General features: G+C 52.9%; 3 protein-coding genes across 3 annotated transcripts; 1 reads left to right on the forward strand and 2 right to left on the reverse strand.

Moving 5' to 3' along the window:
• Nucleotides 1–466: 466 nt before the first annotated feature.
• BCL2L15 (BCL2 like 15) lies at nucleotides 467–4,827 on the reverse strand. Its single transcript, XM_082494615.1, has 4 exons — nucleotides 4,564–4,827; nucleotides 2,566–2,762; nucleotides 1,166–1,381; nucleotides 467–637 (listed from the first exon to the last, which is right to left on the reverse strand). Exons 1-4 carry the CDS (start codon nucleotides 4,667–4,669, stop codon nucleotides 620–622), a joined length of 537 nt encoding a protein of 178 aa, XP_082350741.1. The 5' UTR covers nucleotides 4,670–4,827; the 3' UTR covers nucleotides 467–619.
• Nucleotides 4,828–5,951: 1,124 nt separating this feature from the next.
• On the reverse strand, nucleotides 5,952–13,451 carry AP4B1 (adaptor related protein complex 4 subunit beta 1). Its single transcript, XM_082494676.1, has 10 exons — nucleotides 13,306–13,451; nucleotides 12,990–13,214; nucleotides 12,682–12,812; nucleotides 12,081–12,228; nucleotides 10,928–11,424; nucleotides 9,609–9,692; nucleotides 8,522–8,625; nucleotides 8,115–8,322; nucleotides 7,530–7,814; nucleotides 5,952–7,270 (listed from the first exon to the last, which is right to left on the reverse strand). The coding sequence occupies exons 1-10, from the start codon at nucleotides 13,416–13,418 to the stop codon at nucleotides 6,843–6,845; spliced, it is 2,223 nt and encodes a 740-aa protein (XP_082350802.1). The 5' UTR covers nucleotides 13,419–13,451; the 3' UTR covers nucleotides 5,952–6,842.
• A 211-nt stretch (nucleotides 13,452–13,662) lies between these two features.
• Nucleotides 13,663–15,313, forward strand: DCLRE1B (DNA cross-link repair 1B; the record flags this gene model as incomplete). The annotated part of the gene is made up of 4 exons (XM_082494616.1): nucleotides 13,663–13,885; nucleotides 13,957–14,110; nucleotides 14,177–14,356; nucleotides 14,451–15,313. The coding sequence occupies exons 1-4, from the start codon at nucleotides 13,697–13,699 to the stop codon at nucleotides 15,311–15,313; spliced, it is 1,386 nt and encodes a 461-aa protein (XP_082350742.1). The 5' UTR covers nucleotides 13,663–13,696.

The raw sequence follows: 15,313 nt of genomic DNA on the forward strand, positions 1-15,313 counted from the left end.
AACCCTCCAAAAAACAAAAAAGGTATGGGAATCACAACCACAATCTTTTCAGTATCTCACATTTTGCACAAAGACCTCAGACCAGCTGTACCAATTCCATTTCTCTTTCCAAATGTAACTAGAGTCATTAAATGTATTCCCCCTGCTGTGTTTTCTTGCAGATCAGGTACAGAATAGCTCCAAGATTTCTGTATCCAGCTGCTAAAAGGCAAAGGTCTGCTGATCACTCTGAAAGAGCCCTCACACTTAGTTTAAAATAATGAAAAATTTTAGTTTTGCAAAAATAAGACTTTGAATCACCTGAGAGGAACAGAGGGATCTTTAGAATAACTAATGGAAATGTGGTTTAAAACAAATACTCACCTGATGAGTCTGTGTCACTAAGCACTAACCTAGAAACCTTGAATAAGAGTGAAGCCCACTCTTATGGCTAAATTTAAGAGAAACACAAGAAGAAAAATGGATTAATAAGAATAAACATTTATTAATTTTTTATTTTAGTGATACAGCATCTCTTTTACATGTTCCTTATGTGTAGACTTCTCCTTGCGGCATTTCTCCCGGTTAAATCGATGAAAAGCCCATCCTCACCTTCTGGTGAGTAGTATAGTCCTCTCTCTCAATTGTCCAAGTTCTCCTGAAAACAAACAGAAAAAAACTATGTGTATGTGTTTTAGAAAAAGAATTCAAGGCAGGGTTAAAGGAACTGTCAGGAAGAGAAGGATGCGGGATGGAGGGAAGAGCGACATCCGCCTACTGCTGTGACCCTCTCCCGGACCAATTTCATCCCTTCCCCTGGTAAAACGCACCAAGTGGGGTCTGTAAAGCTGCGGGAGCAGGACGGCGCTTTTTGTGTGGCCCATCCTTCATTATTTTGATCCTCATCTAGGGGAGAAAGCTGAGCTCTCAAGATACTGAGATAAGGAATTAAACCCTGAGACAGAGAAGCAGATGGGAACTTTGGTGCTGACTCCAGTAAGACTACACCGAGGTGTTGAGCAAAGCTGTGCTCCCCTGGCTATACGCAGTTAGCTGGTGCGCATGTCCTGGGGGACACGTGGGATATCGGTGACAAGCTGAGCAAAGCAGGTGGGAGAGGCGAGGGACCACAAAGGGAGAACCATAAGCATCCAGGCAAACATCACCGCCACCTTCACATCCTTACCCATCCGCCGTGGGCCTCAATGTAGTTTCTCACTTGAGCGTTTCCATTAATCACTCCTATGAGGTGGCTGGGATGCCGCAGAGCTGGGATTTTCTTAACAACATACATTAGCAATTTCACAGAAACACTGATAAAAGCTCTCTCGTAGACCAGCTCGGGGTTCCGGTCACTCCAGCTCCTGCTGAGAGAGTCCACGGCAGCACCAAACTTCTCCACCTGCAAGCATCAAGAGGGCAGTTTGAGTTTCTTTTTAAATGATGATGTGATAAGTAAGTCTGGGCTCAAAATCCAACATTTAGTTAAATTCCTGCATTTGCTGCTTCCACCCATGACAAGAGCAGGTGACCCCACAGCTTCCTGGTGACACCCATGCAGTGTAGGACATTCAGGGCCGGGCTCTCCTTGCTGTGGCTTGTGCCACTGGAAGGGCAGCCATGGTCTAACCAGAGCTGCAGCGAGCCTGAAGCCACCACTGCCTGCAGCGCTTGCAGCAGAAGTGTGCTGGGCGAGAGCTCTGGGTGCAGGGCAGCTGCAGCACCCACTCGGTCCCTCTCACCGCAGTCTTCCTCATCTCTCCCTCCGCACACTCACTGCCCACAGCAGCTCCAGAGCAGCTCCTGCAATGGCAGGTCACCCCGGGCAGCTCCAGGGCTTCTCTGGTGATAAAACCAGCTCCTTCGGGAGAGAAGAGGAGAAAAGCATCCAGCTCTGGAGCCCTCAACATAAGAAGGACACGGACCTGTTAGAGCGGGGCCAGAGGAGGCCCCGGAGATGCTGGGAGGGCTGGAGCCCCTCTGCTGGGAGGACAGGCTGGGAGAGGTGGGGGGGGTTCAGCCTGGAGAATAGAAGGCTCTGGGGAGACCTTCTAGCAGCTTTCCAGTATCTGCAGGGGCCTGCAAGAAAGGTGGAGTGGGATTTTTTACAAGGGCATGTAGTGATAGGATGAGGGGGAATGGCTTCAAACTGGAAGAGGGAAGATTTAGATGAGATATCAGGAAGAAATTCTTTGCTGTGAGGGTGGTGAGCCCCTGGCGCAGGTTGCCCTATCCCTGGAGGTGTTCAAGGCAAGGTTGGACAGGGCTTGGGGCAACCTGGGCTGGGGGGAGGTGGCCCTGCCCGGGGCAGGGGGTGGCACTGGGTGGTCTTTAAGGTCCCTTCCAACCCAAACCATTCTGTGATTCTGTGAGAATGCAGCTCCTACAGTGCCTTGTCTGGCATCTGTCCTGGAGGCACAGCGATGGAGGGAGGCTGCAGGTATGGTGCCCCTTCCCCCAGGCCCCAATGCCGGCAGAGTAAGCCGTGCCGCTCCCCAGGCTCTGCCTGTTCTCTGACACAAGGCAACACGCGGCCACCTGCAGACAAGGAGCCGGCCAGGCCGGGCAGGACGAGGTGCACTTTACCTTTCCCTTGAGCACTTCAGCAAGAGCCTCTGAGGAAACCCGTTCAAAATCCATGTTGCACTGGTCCCCCATCCGCCGCAGGCGACTGGCGATCACGAATGGGTCAAACCTGGTCTCGCAGTCGTCCCCCGAATGCTGCAGGACGCTGCCAGCCGAGGTAAGCGTGGCCGGAGGCTGCCCTGCAGCCTGCACAGGCTCTGGAACAGAGCAGGGCGAGGGGGTTCAGCACAACGCGCCGAAGGCAGAGAGCGAGAACACGCGCCCAACAGAACAGAACACGTGCCTGCTGCCTCCAACACGCTGACCTCAACAGGCGCTTCGGTGGTTACTGCCTCAAGCTCTCAGGAGGTTAATGCACCTGACAAGATACGTTGGGAAATGTAAAACCAAAGTCCCTAAGAAATGCCATACAGCTGTTCAAGTATCCATTGACTCACGGGGACCAAGGGGCTCTGTACAGGGGTTTGCCCAGGGCTCTTCCTCCCACCTCGGTTGCTTCGTGCTCAATTCTGTTCATCCCCACTCCTGTTTCCCCAGGGACATCCCTATGGCCTCTCTTTTACACCCCCGGGTTTCCGGCAGCTCCTTCCTCCCGGGCTGCCAGAAGCAAGCAAGGAAGGTCTGAGGACTTTGAAACCATCTCAGCTCTCTCCTCCGACTGCAGTGACACTGCAGCATCAACCAGAGAGCACGGTCCGCCCTCCGCTCCCCCAGCATTTCGAGGCTGCAGATCGTACGTGGTCTTCAGAGAATTTAGATATACCCAAAATCTCTTCTGAGCAAGTGCAAATTGCAATGGCCCCAAGTCTCACAACGACCCAAATTTGGGAAGGTTTTCGCAAACAAACAAAAGGCATATTTTACATACGTCAAGTATAGAAAACCATTAGAACTTCTCAGCTACACTACATAAAGGTGGGGGGGGGCTCAGTTAAAGCTTCATTCCCTTAAAGCATCCTTAGGGGAAAAAACAGAGTATTTTTTTTTCCTGAATGTTACCAGAACAAGGTTCAGCCAGAAGGAGCTGCCTGACACTGAAAGTTTCGGCAAAACCATTTCCATGTTTGACAAAGCCATAAGGAACTGAAAGCAGGATATTTCGACACAGAGCAGTGGGCAAGTTTATCTGGAGGCTTCGCTTCCTGGTCCAACCCCCCTCCCTCACCCAGCCCCAAATTCAGCCCCGGTCCCCTCACTCGGGTGCCGGCATTCAGTGCCTGCAGCCCTGGGCAGGAGCCTGCATCTCCTGCGTCTCCTGGGCAGTTCCCCAGCGCTCAGCGCAGCGGAGGCAGAGGCACGAGCGTCTAATCCAGGAGAGGGAAATGAGCAATACGTGAACAGGGACTTTTCCTTTAGGCAAAATGACAAACTTCCGTGAAGCTTTTGAGAAATGGACTTTGCTAGCTATCCGGTGTCAGCAACCCCCCCGGTGTCTCTTGGGACAACTGGTTGCTACCAAGGAAATAATGGGAAAAGCAACACAAAGAAAGGAAAAATTCTGGGTTTCTTGCAGCACTGCCCAGCACATCAAAGTAGCCCAGATGGCACTGGGGGTTTGAGTAGTAAAGACCACATTCTGTCTTACATGTTAAAGCAGACCAGCGATATGAGCTTTCTTGTTGATAATGAAGTTAAAACTTGTCCCACCGGGTTGGTTCAGAGCCAGTCGCTCAGGACCTGCGGACCCGCGGGGGGCACGGCAGCGCCTGCCCTGTGGCACAGCAGTCCCCCAGCGGGAACCCGGGGTGCCCGCCCCTCGCGGCCCCCGTTGCCCGGCCCCGCCAAGGCAGACCGCGGCTGTGGGTGCCCAACAGTCAAACTTCGCCTTGCTCTAGCTTTTCCCCCGAAACAGAGGTAACTTGGACGTTATCACAAGGTTGCATTCCAGGAAACCCAACCACCCCAAGTTACACCCTCCTTCCTTTAAGCGTTCAGTCAAAGCGCTCCTCTGGCATCTGCAGCGAACAAACCATTTTTTCCTCCCCCCGCAGGCCTGACCTCCCGAATCCGTCTCCAGGCTCCGGCAGTCGCTCTCATCTTCACTGAAGAGGTCCAGGAATAAGGCTTCCACAACGCATTTCGTCTGCGTCTCGAAGGTTGCCATTGCAGCACGTCTCCCCCTGCGTGCCGCCCCCGCTCTCCTCCACAGGTGAGCTTTGATTCCGGATTTTGGCTTCCTTTCCCTGGCGCTGCACAGGTTCTTCCTTCTGGGAAGTGCGTGACCCCAGACTCCTCCCCAGGACAGCACAACATGCCAATATTTGCTCTCTTAACTGTTGTCACGCAAGCTATGGGAGTGGTTTAGCTTTGAAATGAGCCTCTTCTGTTAAGATCAAGTGAAATATTTACAAGTTATCACGGACTGCTGCCCTGTTCATTCATCAGGAAAGGTAAAGGCTTGGAATCGCCAAGTCCCGTCCCAGACAGACTAGACTCGGCCCAGCCACAGCTGAGGAAATGATGGTTTGCCAACAAGCTATCGACTAATTTTTTTCTGAAAACTGCATGCCAGTGCTCCAATGCAACTCTCCATAAGGACAGGAATATGACATGCATAAAGGCACTGGAAACTGTTAATGGGAGCCCTGCTATGGCAGACTTCTTATCTACCTTTGGAATTCACCCATAGGTAGCTCACCTGTTACAGTAATTTGGCATATGAGACTGAAATAAATTGTTGCACAATTGCTTCTTGAAGTCTTGCTTCAAGGAAGCCGAGAGAGAAAAAGCCCTGTCTGACACAGAGGCAGGAGATGGACTGCAGTTCTCTCCGGATCCACCGTAGTGATCGGATGACTCCATCCGGCAGACTTCCCTTGAACAAAGAAGTACTCCAGAAAACAGCCAGGAATGATGCACATTTTTGTTAGGAAAATCAGAAATAAAATCTAAACCCTTCTGTTTAACAGTAACAGCAGTGTTTCGGTGAAGTGTCTGGAAGGCACGTTGCAATTTAAAGGTACAATGTGATCATTAAATGAAATTAAAAATTACAAGAAATCTGACAGAATAGGGTTAACAAAGCCACTCCTTACACAGTACCATAAAGCCCCGTTACAGGAGCTTATGTACCTCAGCCTTCGCCGGGGAGCCTTCCTCAGGGCTTTGCCGCTCTGTAAAGCATGGCTATGACAAGGACACTCTTCAGGACACTGTGCAAAGTTCGACACTCCAAAACTTTCCATAGCACAGATGCAGTGCTGTCAACATGTCCTTCAAAAAACAAGTCCCCAGGTGGGACAGAGTATAACTTTAAAAACTGCAAAAATGTAGTCCCATAGCAGTGAGCCGTGCCGGGTACTGTACTGTGAGGGCAGAATGACAGTACCGCGCAGAAAACAAACCTTAAATACCCATTCTAGTTACAAAGGAACAAATGGTAAAAACCAGTATGAGCAAAATTTTAATATTCCATACAGGTTAATTATCTAAACAGCAATTCTTCCATTATTGGTGTGAGTACCAAGGAGTGACGGCTCACTGCCACGGCCGAAGTGATGCAGGCTACAGAACTCACACCACATCAACCCCCACACACACGCCATACACAACCTGCACACTTCTGTGTCTTCTTACGGTAGCCCTGAGGGGGGAATTTCAGAGAGGGCGAGTCATGATTTCACGTCACATTTCAACTAGAAAATACACTTCTTTCTCTTGAAAAAGAAATGTGTCGGTTCCAGTGAGCACAATGTGCCCTGTCCACCCATCTCTGACACAGCAGAGCTCTGTTCACCGAGAAGTGAAGCCATTACCGAAATCCATCCACCAGACAGAAAGCTAAATCACGTGTAAAGGGAGCCAAGAAACAAATACTTCTCTCCTTACTGCAGTGTCCCTCTTAGTGTGAGATCAACAGCAGAGTCCTGGAGTCTCTGAACTGGTTTTTTTTGAGTTATTTACAATTCTCACCAAAAAACTCTCCAAAACACATCCCTAAATTTCGCTCATTTCTGGTTCCATCAGTGACATTAGTGTCTTGTGACAATCACCATAGATGCCACCACTTCTGTGACTCACGCCAGAAGCAGTGGGCTCGCGCTCGCAAACACGTTCCCTTGTCCCTTCCCAGCCCAGAGGGCGGACAGACCCTCCACCCTGCCCGAGGCACCAGCCCCCACCGCGTGTGCTTGCTCAGCCCAGCTTTGCTCCAGGAAAGGGCTGCTAACACTCCCACAGTTTAAAAGTACAAAACCAGCATCAAGTGTGGCAAATGAAGCCGGAGAAAGACACTTTTCCTGTGCCCTGAGCAAGCGTCCTACTGGAAGCAGTTCCAATCAGGACCCCAGTCCAGCGACTGCCCCCATGACCGTCCTCAATGCCGAAATAAAGGCTTGCAGTGCCTCCGGCTTTGCCTCACTCTGCTTCACCGAAACCTGCAGCTCCGAATCTGCCTCCTCACACAAGAGCTCTGTTAGGAAGAGGCAGCCTGTGTCATCCTGAGCGCTGAGATAAGCTTTCCACGGCTGGACGCCAGCTTTGCTCATAGCAATAGTCTGGATGTGGACAACGTGAAGAGCCGTCTGTATGGTATCCGGGTGAACAGTCCCACACCAGGGCAGAGAGAGGCAGCAGCTCATGTCCAAGCTCAGCCAGGTCTTCTCAAACTGTTCTGCAGTCAGGTAAACATCAGGAATTAAGGTCAGGCTGCCTGTATCAGGATGAACCTTGAGGACTTCTTTATTCTCTTCAGGAATCAGTGACTCTGAAATGAAACCGCAAACATGTGAGATGCACCATATAAGGTGCAGCTCCTGATTTCACAAAGAATGTCTTACAGATCTGTCCAATGAAGAGGGCTGGAATCACAGTGCCTTCAGCAGTATCAGCCATGCATTGCACAAGACAGTGAGAACACTAGGACAGTATTCTCAAAGCACTGTGATCTTCTTCCAAAGAAACCCACGTGAGAACATCTACAAACAAGGGGAAAACAGATCCCAAGTGAAGGCAAGGCGGGTTACCTGTGTCTCTGTTCCTGGAGTCAGTACAAGGAGAACAAGCATAAGACAGTTCTGCTGGCTGGTGAGCAGTGACAAGCGCCCAGCATTCTCTGCCATAAAGCGGTGCAAGAGTATTAAACTCTGAAGCCCACATATTCACGGGTCGCTCAGTTTGGTCTTCCAGGAGCCCAAGAGAGGGGTCAGACTTGGGGCTACACAGGACCCGTTTCACTTCTTCCACCCCGGACTGCAAAAGGCGATAGTAGAACAATCCACGGTCTCGTACTGCCATATCCATCTCCTCCTCTGGGAATTAGAGGGACATGATTTATGGAGAATTCTATCATCCAGATATCCCCGAAGCACTAACCCTTAATTACTAAAACCAGATTCCCAGCAATACAGCGTAAACCTGTTACACTCACCAACCAGACAGTTGGTGGCCAAGTAGCAGCCTAAGGCACAAAGCCACCTTACCGTGCCACCCTGGACGCCCTCCCCAGCTAGGATGCTGACACACGGCATCCATGCGCTGGGGACACAGGCAAACCAGGCCCCCAAAAGCCAGTACTGCAGCTTCAGGGAAACACGATGAAGGGAACGCACCTATGCAGTAATAGAGCAGCCTCCCTAGCGTGTCCTGACACTCAGCAGGACGAGACAGGAAGAGTCGCACCAATGCTGTCAGAAGCTCCATCTTCACTGCTGGGAACATCTCCGATTTTACGTTCTCCACAAACTCCTCTAAAATATAGGGGGCATTCGGAACTTTCTCACCGTGTGTACCCAGGAGCCAGATCAGCGCTTGCTTGCCCTGAAGGAACCACAGAAAACTAGCAAATAGGCACTGCTTACCAGAAAGAGTGCTAACGTGAAATAAACAGATATGAGAGAACAAGGCTGTTGAAGATTTCTGATCTTTATCCTGCCGATCGCAACCCAAAGGAAAGCCAAAACTGTCATTGTCCACCCATCCTCAACAGCTGCCAGCCCACGGCGCAAAGCCACCTTACCTCACTGTCCTGGATGGCGTCCTCACAGCTAGGCAGTGCCCGACACACAGCGTCTGTGCACTGGGGACACAGCCAAACCAGGTCTCGAAAAGCCTGAACTACCGCTGCAATGAAACAAAATGCTCAGCATTCCCCAAGAGTTAAAAAAACACTAGGGGGGAAAAAAAAAGCTTTTTCCAAAAAACCCCACTTGAGATTTTGCAAATCTTAGCTAGGGAGGTCACTGCCGTGCTTGTGACTGTGATTTGAGACGCCCTTCTTCAAAGTCCCATGACACTGCGTTTGTCAGAACAAAGTTGCACCATGTCTAAACTAAAGCACTGAAGCTTCAGGTTGTTCCTCTGGCTGCTGGAAAGTAATCTCTCTTCTGGACATTCCCCAGCCTTTAAAAAGACACTGACTCATGATGCTTCAGACACATGAGGTTAGAGTGACAAATTAAAACTAACACCAATTCAAAATGAGTCTCATGAACTTTAGGTCAAAATTTTAAAGGCTCTGCTGTCCACTTCCAGAAACACCAGCAGCTCCTAAGAATTCAGCAGCTGAGTGCAAGCATGGGATTTTCAAAACTGAAAGCAAGACCATTTAAAGGAGAGGGCAGAAACAGCAACGATACAAAGTTAATCTGAGGGCAGCAGAAGAAGAGAAGCCTGGGTACAACCGAATCAGACTGTTATATGAGGAACAGAAATCATAAAGATTTAAAAGACACAGACTAAGAGTTCCAGTTAGAAAGAACTCAAAATCAGATCTGTTCATCATCCTGTCCCTCATAAACAGTCACTAAAATGTCTCTGCCGAGTCCCTCACTCCCTAAGCAGCGCGTGGCAGCCAGGAAGGAGCCTCCACATTGGACCATGAACACAGCTATGACCACCTCCCCCTTCACTACAAAGAGCAGTTCCTAGGGAAGGAAAAACTGTCGGGTCACACTACATGCCCCCCACCCCACCAGGAAGACTTCCACCTGCAGATGCCAATTAAATTAAAAACCAAGTGCCTTCCAAGGCTTGTTTGGGGTCACAAGCCCCAGCAAGCCACTTCCTGGAAGCATAAGCCATGCAAACAACCTGCAGATGATTACCTGAAGTGATGTGCTCCTGCTGGAGTCCCAGGAGCTCTGTCAGGATCCCCACGCACTGTTCTGTGTACGTCCGAGCAATATTGCCTGCAGAGACACCAAAGGACATAAAAGTCAACCTTTTATCGGGGTGAAATAGGAACCACGAGCACAACTATTCATCACAAACTCACTTTAAAGAAAGTCTTTCTCTTTTCCTTTTTGACTATGTTTCTGAAAGTGAGCCAAATGAGCTTGTTCTCCACACAAGGGATGGGTTCCTCTTTCTAAAGCCATCCCTCAGAAGTCTGAACTTTTCTTACACATTGTCCTGGCTTCAGCTGGGATAGGGTTAATTTTCTTTCCGGTGGCTGCTATGTTTCAGATTTGGTACGAAAGGAATGTCAATAATGCGTAGTGGTTTAGTTGTTACTGGGTGATATTTATAGTATTCAATTACTTTTTTCAGCCTCCCACAGAGGCTGAGAAGGAGCACAGACATAACTATGGCACGGCCAATATAATATTCCGTACCACAGGCTCAGGCTCAGTATATAAACGGGGGTTTGGCCAGGGGGGCAGGAATTCGCTATCACTGCTCGAGATGGTGCCGACTCACCAATTTACCAGGTGGTGAGAGTGACTTGTGTCATTATTATTGTTATTATTGCTATTTTCCTTTTCTGATATTGTTCTATTAAACTATCTTTATCCGAACTCATAAGGTTTTTTTAATCTTTCCTTTCCCCCCTTTTCTCCCCACCTTTCTGGGGCAAAAAGGGGAGAACTGCACAAGCAGCTGTGTGGTCCTAGCTGCCGGCTGGGGTTAAACCATGGCACACATAACACATAAGAACAGCATTTTAGCATCCCTGGCTTTCTCCTTATGAGTACTACAGAAACTCACCTATTTTAAAGCTCACAAAACCAAAACTTAGATGCCCCAAGCCACCTTAACTCTGCCCCCATCACAACTCAAAAGAACAAGCAGGTATTAGAGCAGCTCCTCCACCCACTACACAGTTTCATTCAACACTACAGGGCCCATTAATAGATGAAATGACATTATTTCTTTAGAGCATCTCATCAGAGCATAGGCATCTGAATGAGATTCAAGGACATTATGCGCAACCCAAACCAGTTCAATGTCAGGACTTCCCAAAGAATCAGCACAATCGTGGTTCAGAAACAGACTCACACAGACCGTTCCTGGGGAGGCCAGTCTACAGAGGGCTGTGCTGCCTCAGCACACGTCCGTTATTTGGCATTTGCCCAGACACACTTCAGCAGCGAAAGGCCCAGCCTCAAGGTCTAGGGCTGCAGCTGCTCCCGAGGTGTCTCACCTATGGCGAAGATCGCCCCTTGGGCAAGCTCTGCCGATACATCCGTGCAATAGCCCTTCAGCTCCTCCAGCACTTGCTGTATGTTTTCATCATTCACCAGCTCGCACAACACCTCCATCTTCTGGCATTTGATGTAGTGGGGCTCTGAATACGAACAGAAGAACTTTTTGTAGTGGCTGCTAAAATGGCCAGGAAGGCTACCGAGGATCTGACGCACATGGCACAGTGCAGTGAAGCAGAGCTCCCTGCTCTCAGAGGTGCAGGCAGACAGCAGCGGCCCTTTCACTCTCACCAAAACATCTGCCTGCACATGTGGGTACTCCCTGGCCAGCACTAGGAAAAGCTTGGTGGCTGCCATCACAACGCTGGGGCTGCTGCTTTTGAGATAGCCATCCAGTAAATTAAGTATGTCGAAGAGTTCCTCCTCACTGCGGGGTCTGTAACGCAGAAGGAAGGTAAGCACCTCACTCTGCCCCCACTGATCCAGATCCGCCATCCTGCCAAGAGAATAAACACGGTTTGCGGGAGTCAAGAAGCACACGGAGATCTGCGCTGTGCAGAGCAGAGGCCTTAGCCTGAGCTTCTTACGTTCTCTTTTCCAAACAAAATGCTGTGCTTCAGAAGTAAATACCACAATTTTATCTTGAGGGAATCGACCAGTTTATGCACATAGTCTTAACCCAGTATCGGACAGGTACACTTTTGCAACATTGACAAGAATCCAGGGCAGAGCAATACCCCTCTTTTGCCAGATCATGTAGAATTATCTGCAGAAAAGCTAATTTCTTCAAGCAATGGATAAGGTATATATCTCTCAACAGATTAGGAGAGACATACTAGAACATACCTGTCCCACAAATACCTCATATATACTGTCATAAAAAAAAAAAAAACCCAAACCTAGTCACATTAACTTACAGTTCCAAAACAAACTATAGGCTGAAGCAAAGACTCCCTAGAAAAGCAGGGCATCATCCCAGATTTCTCTAAAGATCTTAACACAGAATTAATTTGGTTTCTCTTAGGATGGGCACTTCCGTTTTCAGTGCCCAACTCTTCCCTTCAGGTTCTGACAGGAGCCCAAAATACCTGCCTTATTACCATGCAAAACACAAGGACAAGAACGAAGCTTCTAGCAGCAAAGAAAACAAACCTGTTGAGGAGATGGTGGGCAATGGGTTTGTTGATGACAACTCCTCCCTCTTTCTTCAAGATCTCTTCTAAGGCCCTCAGACAATTCACGACGACAATAGGATCCTGATCACGAAGCAAACTGTACAGCTCATTCACCAGTGCACCGTCTGCAAAGAAGGAGGGGTCTCAGCATCAAATTCTGTTGACACACTGCAACTGAATCACCATCTATAAGCATTTATCACAAACAAGAGATACGGCTTGGGCTGTGAGAAGCAGTCAACAAAACTTCCAGCTCTACAGTAACGCTGGCCCTCGGCACAGCTTCTCCCTGCGGTGTGGGAACAGCCCCGGCCAAGCTGAGGCAGGCTGGCGGGGGCCCTGGCATGCCTGGCGTCGCCGTAACCACTCCACGTGCTGTGACAGCCCCGTTACCTTCCTATTCCTCCCTCCTCCTGTCCCGCAGCCCAGTGGCAGCGCGGTGAACCAGGACAAACCGCAGGGCTGGACGTGCTTCCAGTGGCTGGGTGTGCCCAGCTCCCAGGGCCACCGTACCCCCCCGGCTCCCGGGGTCACCGTCCTCCCCCCGGCTCGGCGGACGGCGCCGGTAGCCCGCTCACCCACTTCGGCGTCCCCCTGCAGCTTCACCATCTTGGCGCAGCCCAGCACGGCCGCTCTCCGCACGTAGGAGGCCTTGTCCCGCAGGCCGCTGAGGAGGGGCTGCTGCAGGTACTCCTGGATGCCCGGCATCCTGCGGCGGGGGCGGGCGTCAGCGGGGCGGCACCGGCACCCGCCTCCGCCCCGCCTGCCCCGGGTCCCTCCCGCCTCCTGCTCCGTCGCCCCCCTCTCCGCCGCCCCGGCCCTCCCCTCCCCGCCGCCCCAGCTCCTCTCCCGGCCCGCCCCGGCCCCCTCCGCTGCGCCGCCCCACCTGAGGCCGCACATACTGCGGAGGGCGAGCCCCCGCACGGCGGGGCTGGGGTGGGCGCAGTCCTTGCGCAGCGTGTTGACGGCCAGCAGCGCCAGCTGCGGCTGCCGCGGGGCCTGCGCCCGCACGTACAGCGACACCAGCTTCTTCTGCACCACGTCGGCCGCCGCGCTCGCCTTCACCATCTCCGGGAACAGCCCCGACACGTCAGCGCCCTGCGCCATATACCTGCGGCGGAGACACCGCTCAGCGCCCGCCGCGCCGCACCTCACCTCACCTCACCTCACCTCACCTCACCTCGCCGCGCCCCCCGCCCTACCGGATGACGCGCAGGACGGCGGCGCGGTACCGCAGCGGGTCCGCCTGCACGTGCGGGTTGGCCAGCGCCCGCCGAAGCTCGCGCAGCACCTCCTCACCGCCCAGGTACGGCATGGCCCCAGCCCGCTCCGCCCGCCGCCAGGGCCGCCGCTACGCCCCTGACGCGACGTGACGTGACGTGACGTGAGGCCACGCCCCCGACGGGTCGCCACGCCCCCCGACGGGTCGCCACGCCCCCCGACGGGTCGCCACGCCCCCCGACGGGTCTCCCCAGCCCCGCCCCTCGCGCTGCGCACGCATTCCTGCCCTGCCCCGCCCCGCCCCGCCGGAGCCTGCGCGGCACCGCCCGCCAAAATTCGGCGGGAAGCGGCGCGGTGGGTGCGGGCGCTGTCATGAGCGGGACGGTGATCGCCGGTACGCCCATCGCTGTGGACTTCTGGAGCGTGCGGAGGGCGGGCGGCGCGCGGCTTTTCTTCCTGTCGCATATGCACTCGGACCACACGGTGGGGCTCTCCAGCACCTGGAGCCGCCCACTCTACTGCTCGCCGCTCACCGCCCGCCTCCTGCACCGCCGCCTTCAGGTAGGTGCCTCCGGCCCGGCCCGGCCTCCGGTGCCCGGCCCGGCCTTCCCCTCACCGCGCGGCCCCCGCAGGTGCCGACGTGCTGGATCCGGCCGCTGGAGGTGGGGCAGAGTCACGTGCTGGGTGAGGAGGCGACGGTGACGGTGACGCTGCTTGACTCCAACCACTGCCCCGGCTCCGTCATGTTCCTCTTCGAGGGCGCCTTTGGCACCATCCTCTACACAGGTACGGCACTGGCCCCCACGGCCCTGCCGCAGCTCCTGCCCTGCCCTGACAGCCCTGTCCTTGCAGGGGACTTCCGCTACGCCAGCGCCATGCAGGGCGAGCCAGCACTGCGCGGCCGCCACATTGACCGCCTCTACCTGGACAACACCCACTGCCACCCACACCGGCCCCTGCCCTCGCGGCAGCATGCCACACGCCAGGCCGCCCACGTCATCCGCACCCACCCACGACACCAAGTTGTCATTGGTGAGTGCTGCCTCATGCCGTGGTGCACCCACCTTTCCCTCCCTCCCCTCGGCAGGGGCTCATCCCCCTGCACTGCTCATGGCTCTCCTTGCAGGTGTGTACAGCCTGGGGAAGGAGGCGCTGCTGGTGGACCTGGCCGTGGAGTTCAGCACCTGGGTGGTGGTGAGCCCCTGGCGCCTGGAGCAGATGCGGCTGCTGGAGCTGCCCGATGTCTTCACCACCGAGGAGGGGGCCGGCTGGATCCGTGTCGTGGACGTTGCTGAGATCCGCTGGGACACCCTTGTCAGCTGGAACATGCTTCACCCTACCATTGCCATCCTCCCTACCGGCAGGCCCGTAAAGGTCACCCACCCCAACATCCACCCCATTCCATACTCGGATCACTCATCCTTCTCGGAGCTGTGCGAGTTTGTGAAGTGGCTGAAGCCTTGCTCGGTCATTCCAATTGTGAAGGGCAGCATGTGCCAGGTGTACTTTCAGGAATACCTGAGTTCTGCGCCCCAGGTGCTTCCTGACCTCAAAATGCCAAAGCCCGTGCAAGGGTCTGCACAGCAGCAAAGCAAAAGGAAGGGGCAGGAACCCACGTGTCTCCTGAAAAGAGCTGCCCACCATTCTGTGCCCCGAGGAGTTGTTTATGAGTCCCCAGAGAAATATACTGAGAAATCTGAAGAGTTCACGGGCATTAAGGTTCCTCAGCAGAACTACTGCGAGTCAGCTGTCTGCTCAAACACTTGTCACACAGGCAAGGAGAAAGGGGAGGAAGAGCTGAGTGGAGAACAGCCAGGAGCCGTGAGACCAGCTAGCGCTGTTCACTGGGCACCTGTTTCTGATGAGCACTTTCTAACTGGATTTGCAGAGCAGTATTTACTCACTCCCTTAAATGTCCTAAAGCAGAATTCCTCACAGAAATTTGACAAGCTGGTAGAAGATTTCTTTAGAAAGGGCGAAGCATCCTAA

This window comes from Vanellus vanellus, assembly GCF_965231255.1.
Source record: "Vanellus vanellus genome assembly, chromosome: 23".
Lineage (NCBI taxonomy): Eukaryota > Metazoa > Chordata > Aves > Charadriiformes > Charadriidae > Vanellus > Vanellus vanellus.

Bases quoted from the DNA above. Each gene is read 5' to 3' on its own strand.
- AP4B1 (XM_082494676.1), bottom strand. From the start codon at position 13,418: ATGCCGTACCTGGGCGGTGAGGAGGTGCTGCGCGAGCTTCGGCGGGCG. The intron at 11,425-12,080 runs GTTTGTTTTCTT...TTCTCTTGGCAG, and splicing joins GCCCACCATCTCCTCAACAG to GATGGCGGATCTGGATCAGT. The intron at 8,626-9,608 runs GTAATCATCTGC...GTTTCATTGCAG, and splicing joins GCAGGAGCACATCACTTCAG to CGGTAGTTCAGGCTTTTCGA.
- BCL2L15 (XM_082494615.1), bottom strand. From the start codon at position 4,669: ATGGCAACCTTCGAGACGCAGACGAAATGCGTTGTGGAAGCCTTATTC. The intron at 2,763-4,563 runs GTCAGGCCTGCG...GCTCTGTTCCAG, and splicing joins CCTGGAGACGGATTCGGGAG to AGCCTGTGCAGGCTGCAGGG. The intron at 1,382-2,565 runs GTAAAGTGCACC...TGATGCTTGCAG, and splicing joins CTGAAGTGCTCAAGGGAAAG to GTGGAGAAGTTTGGTGCTGC.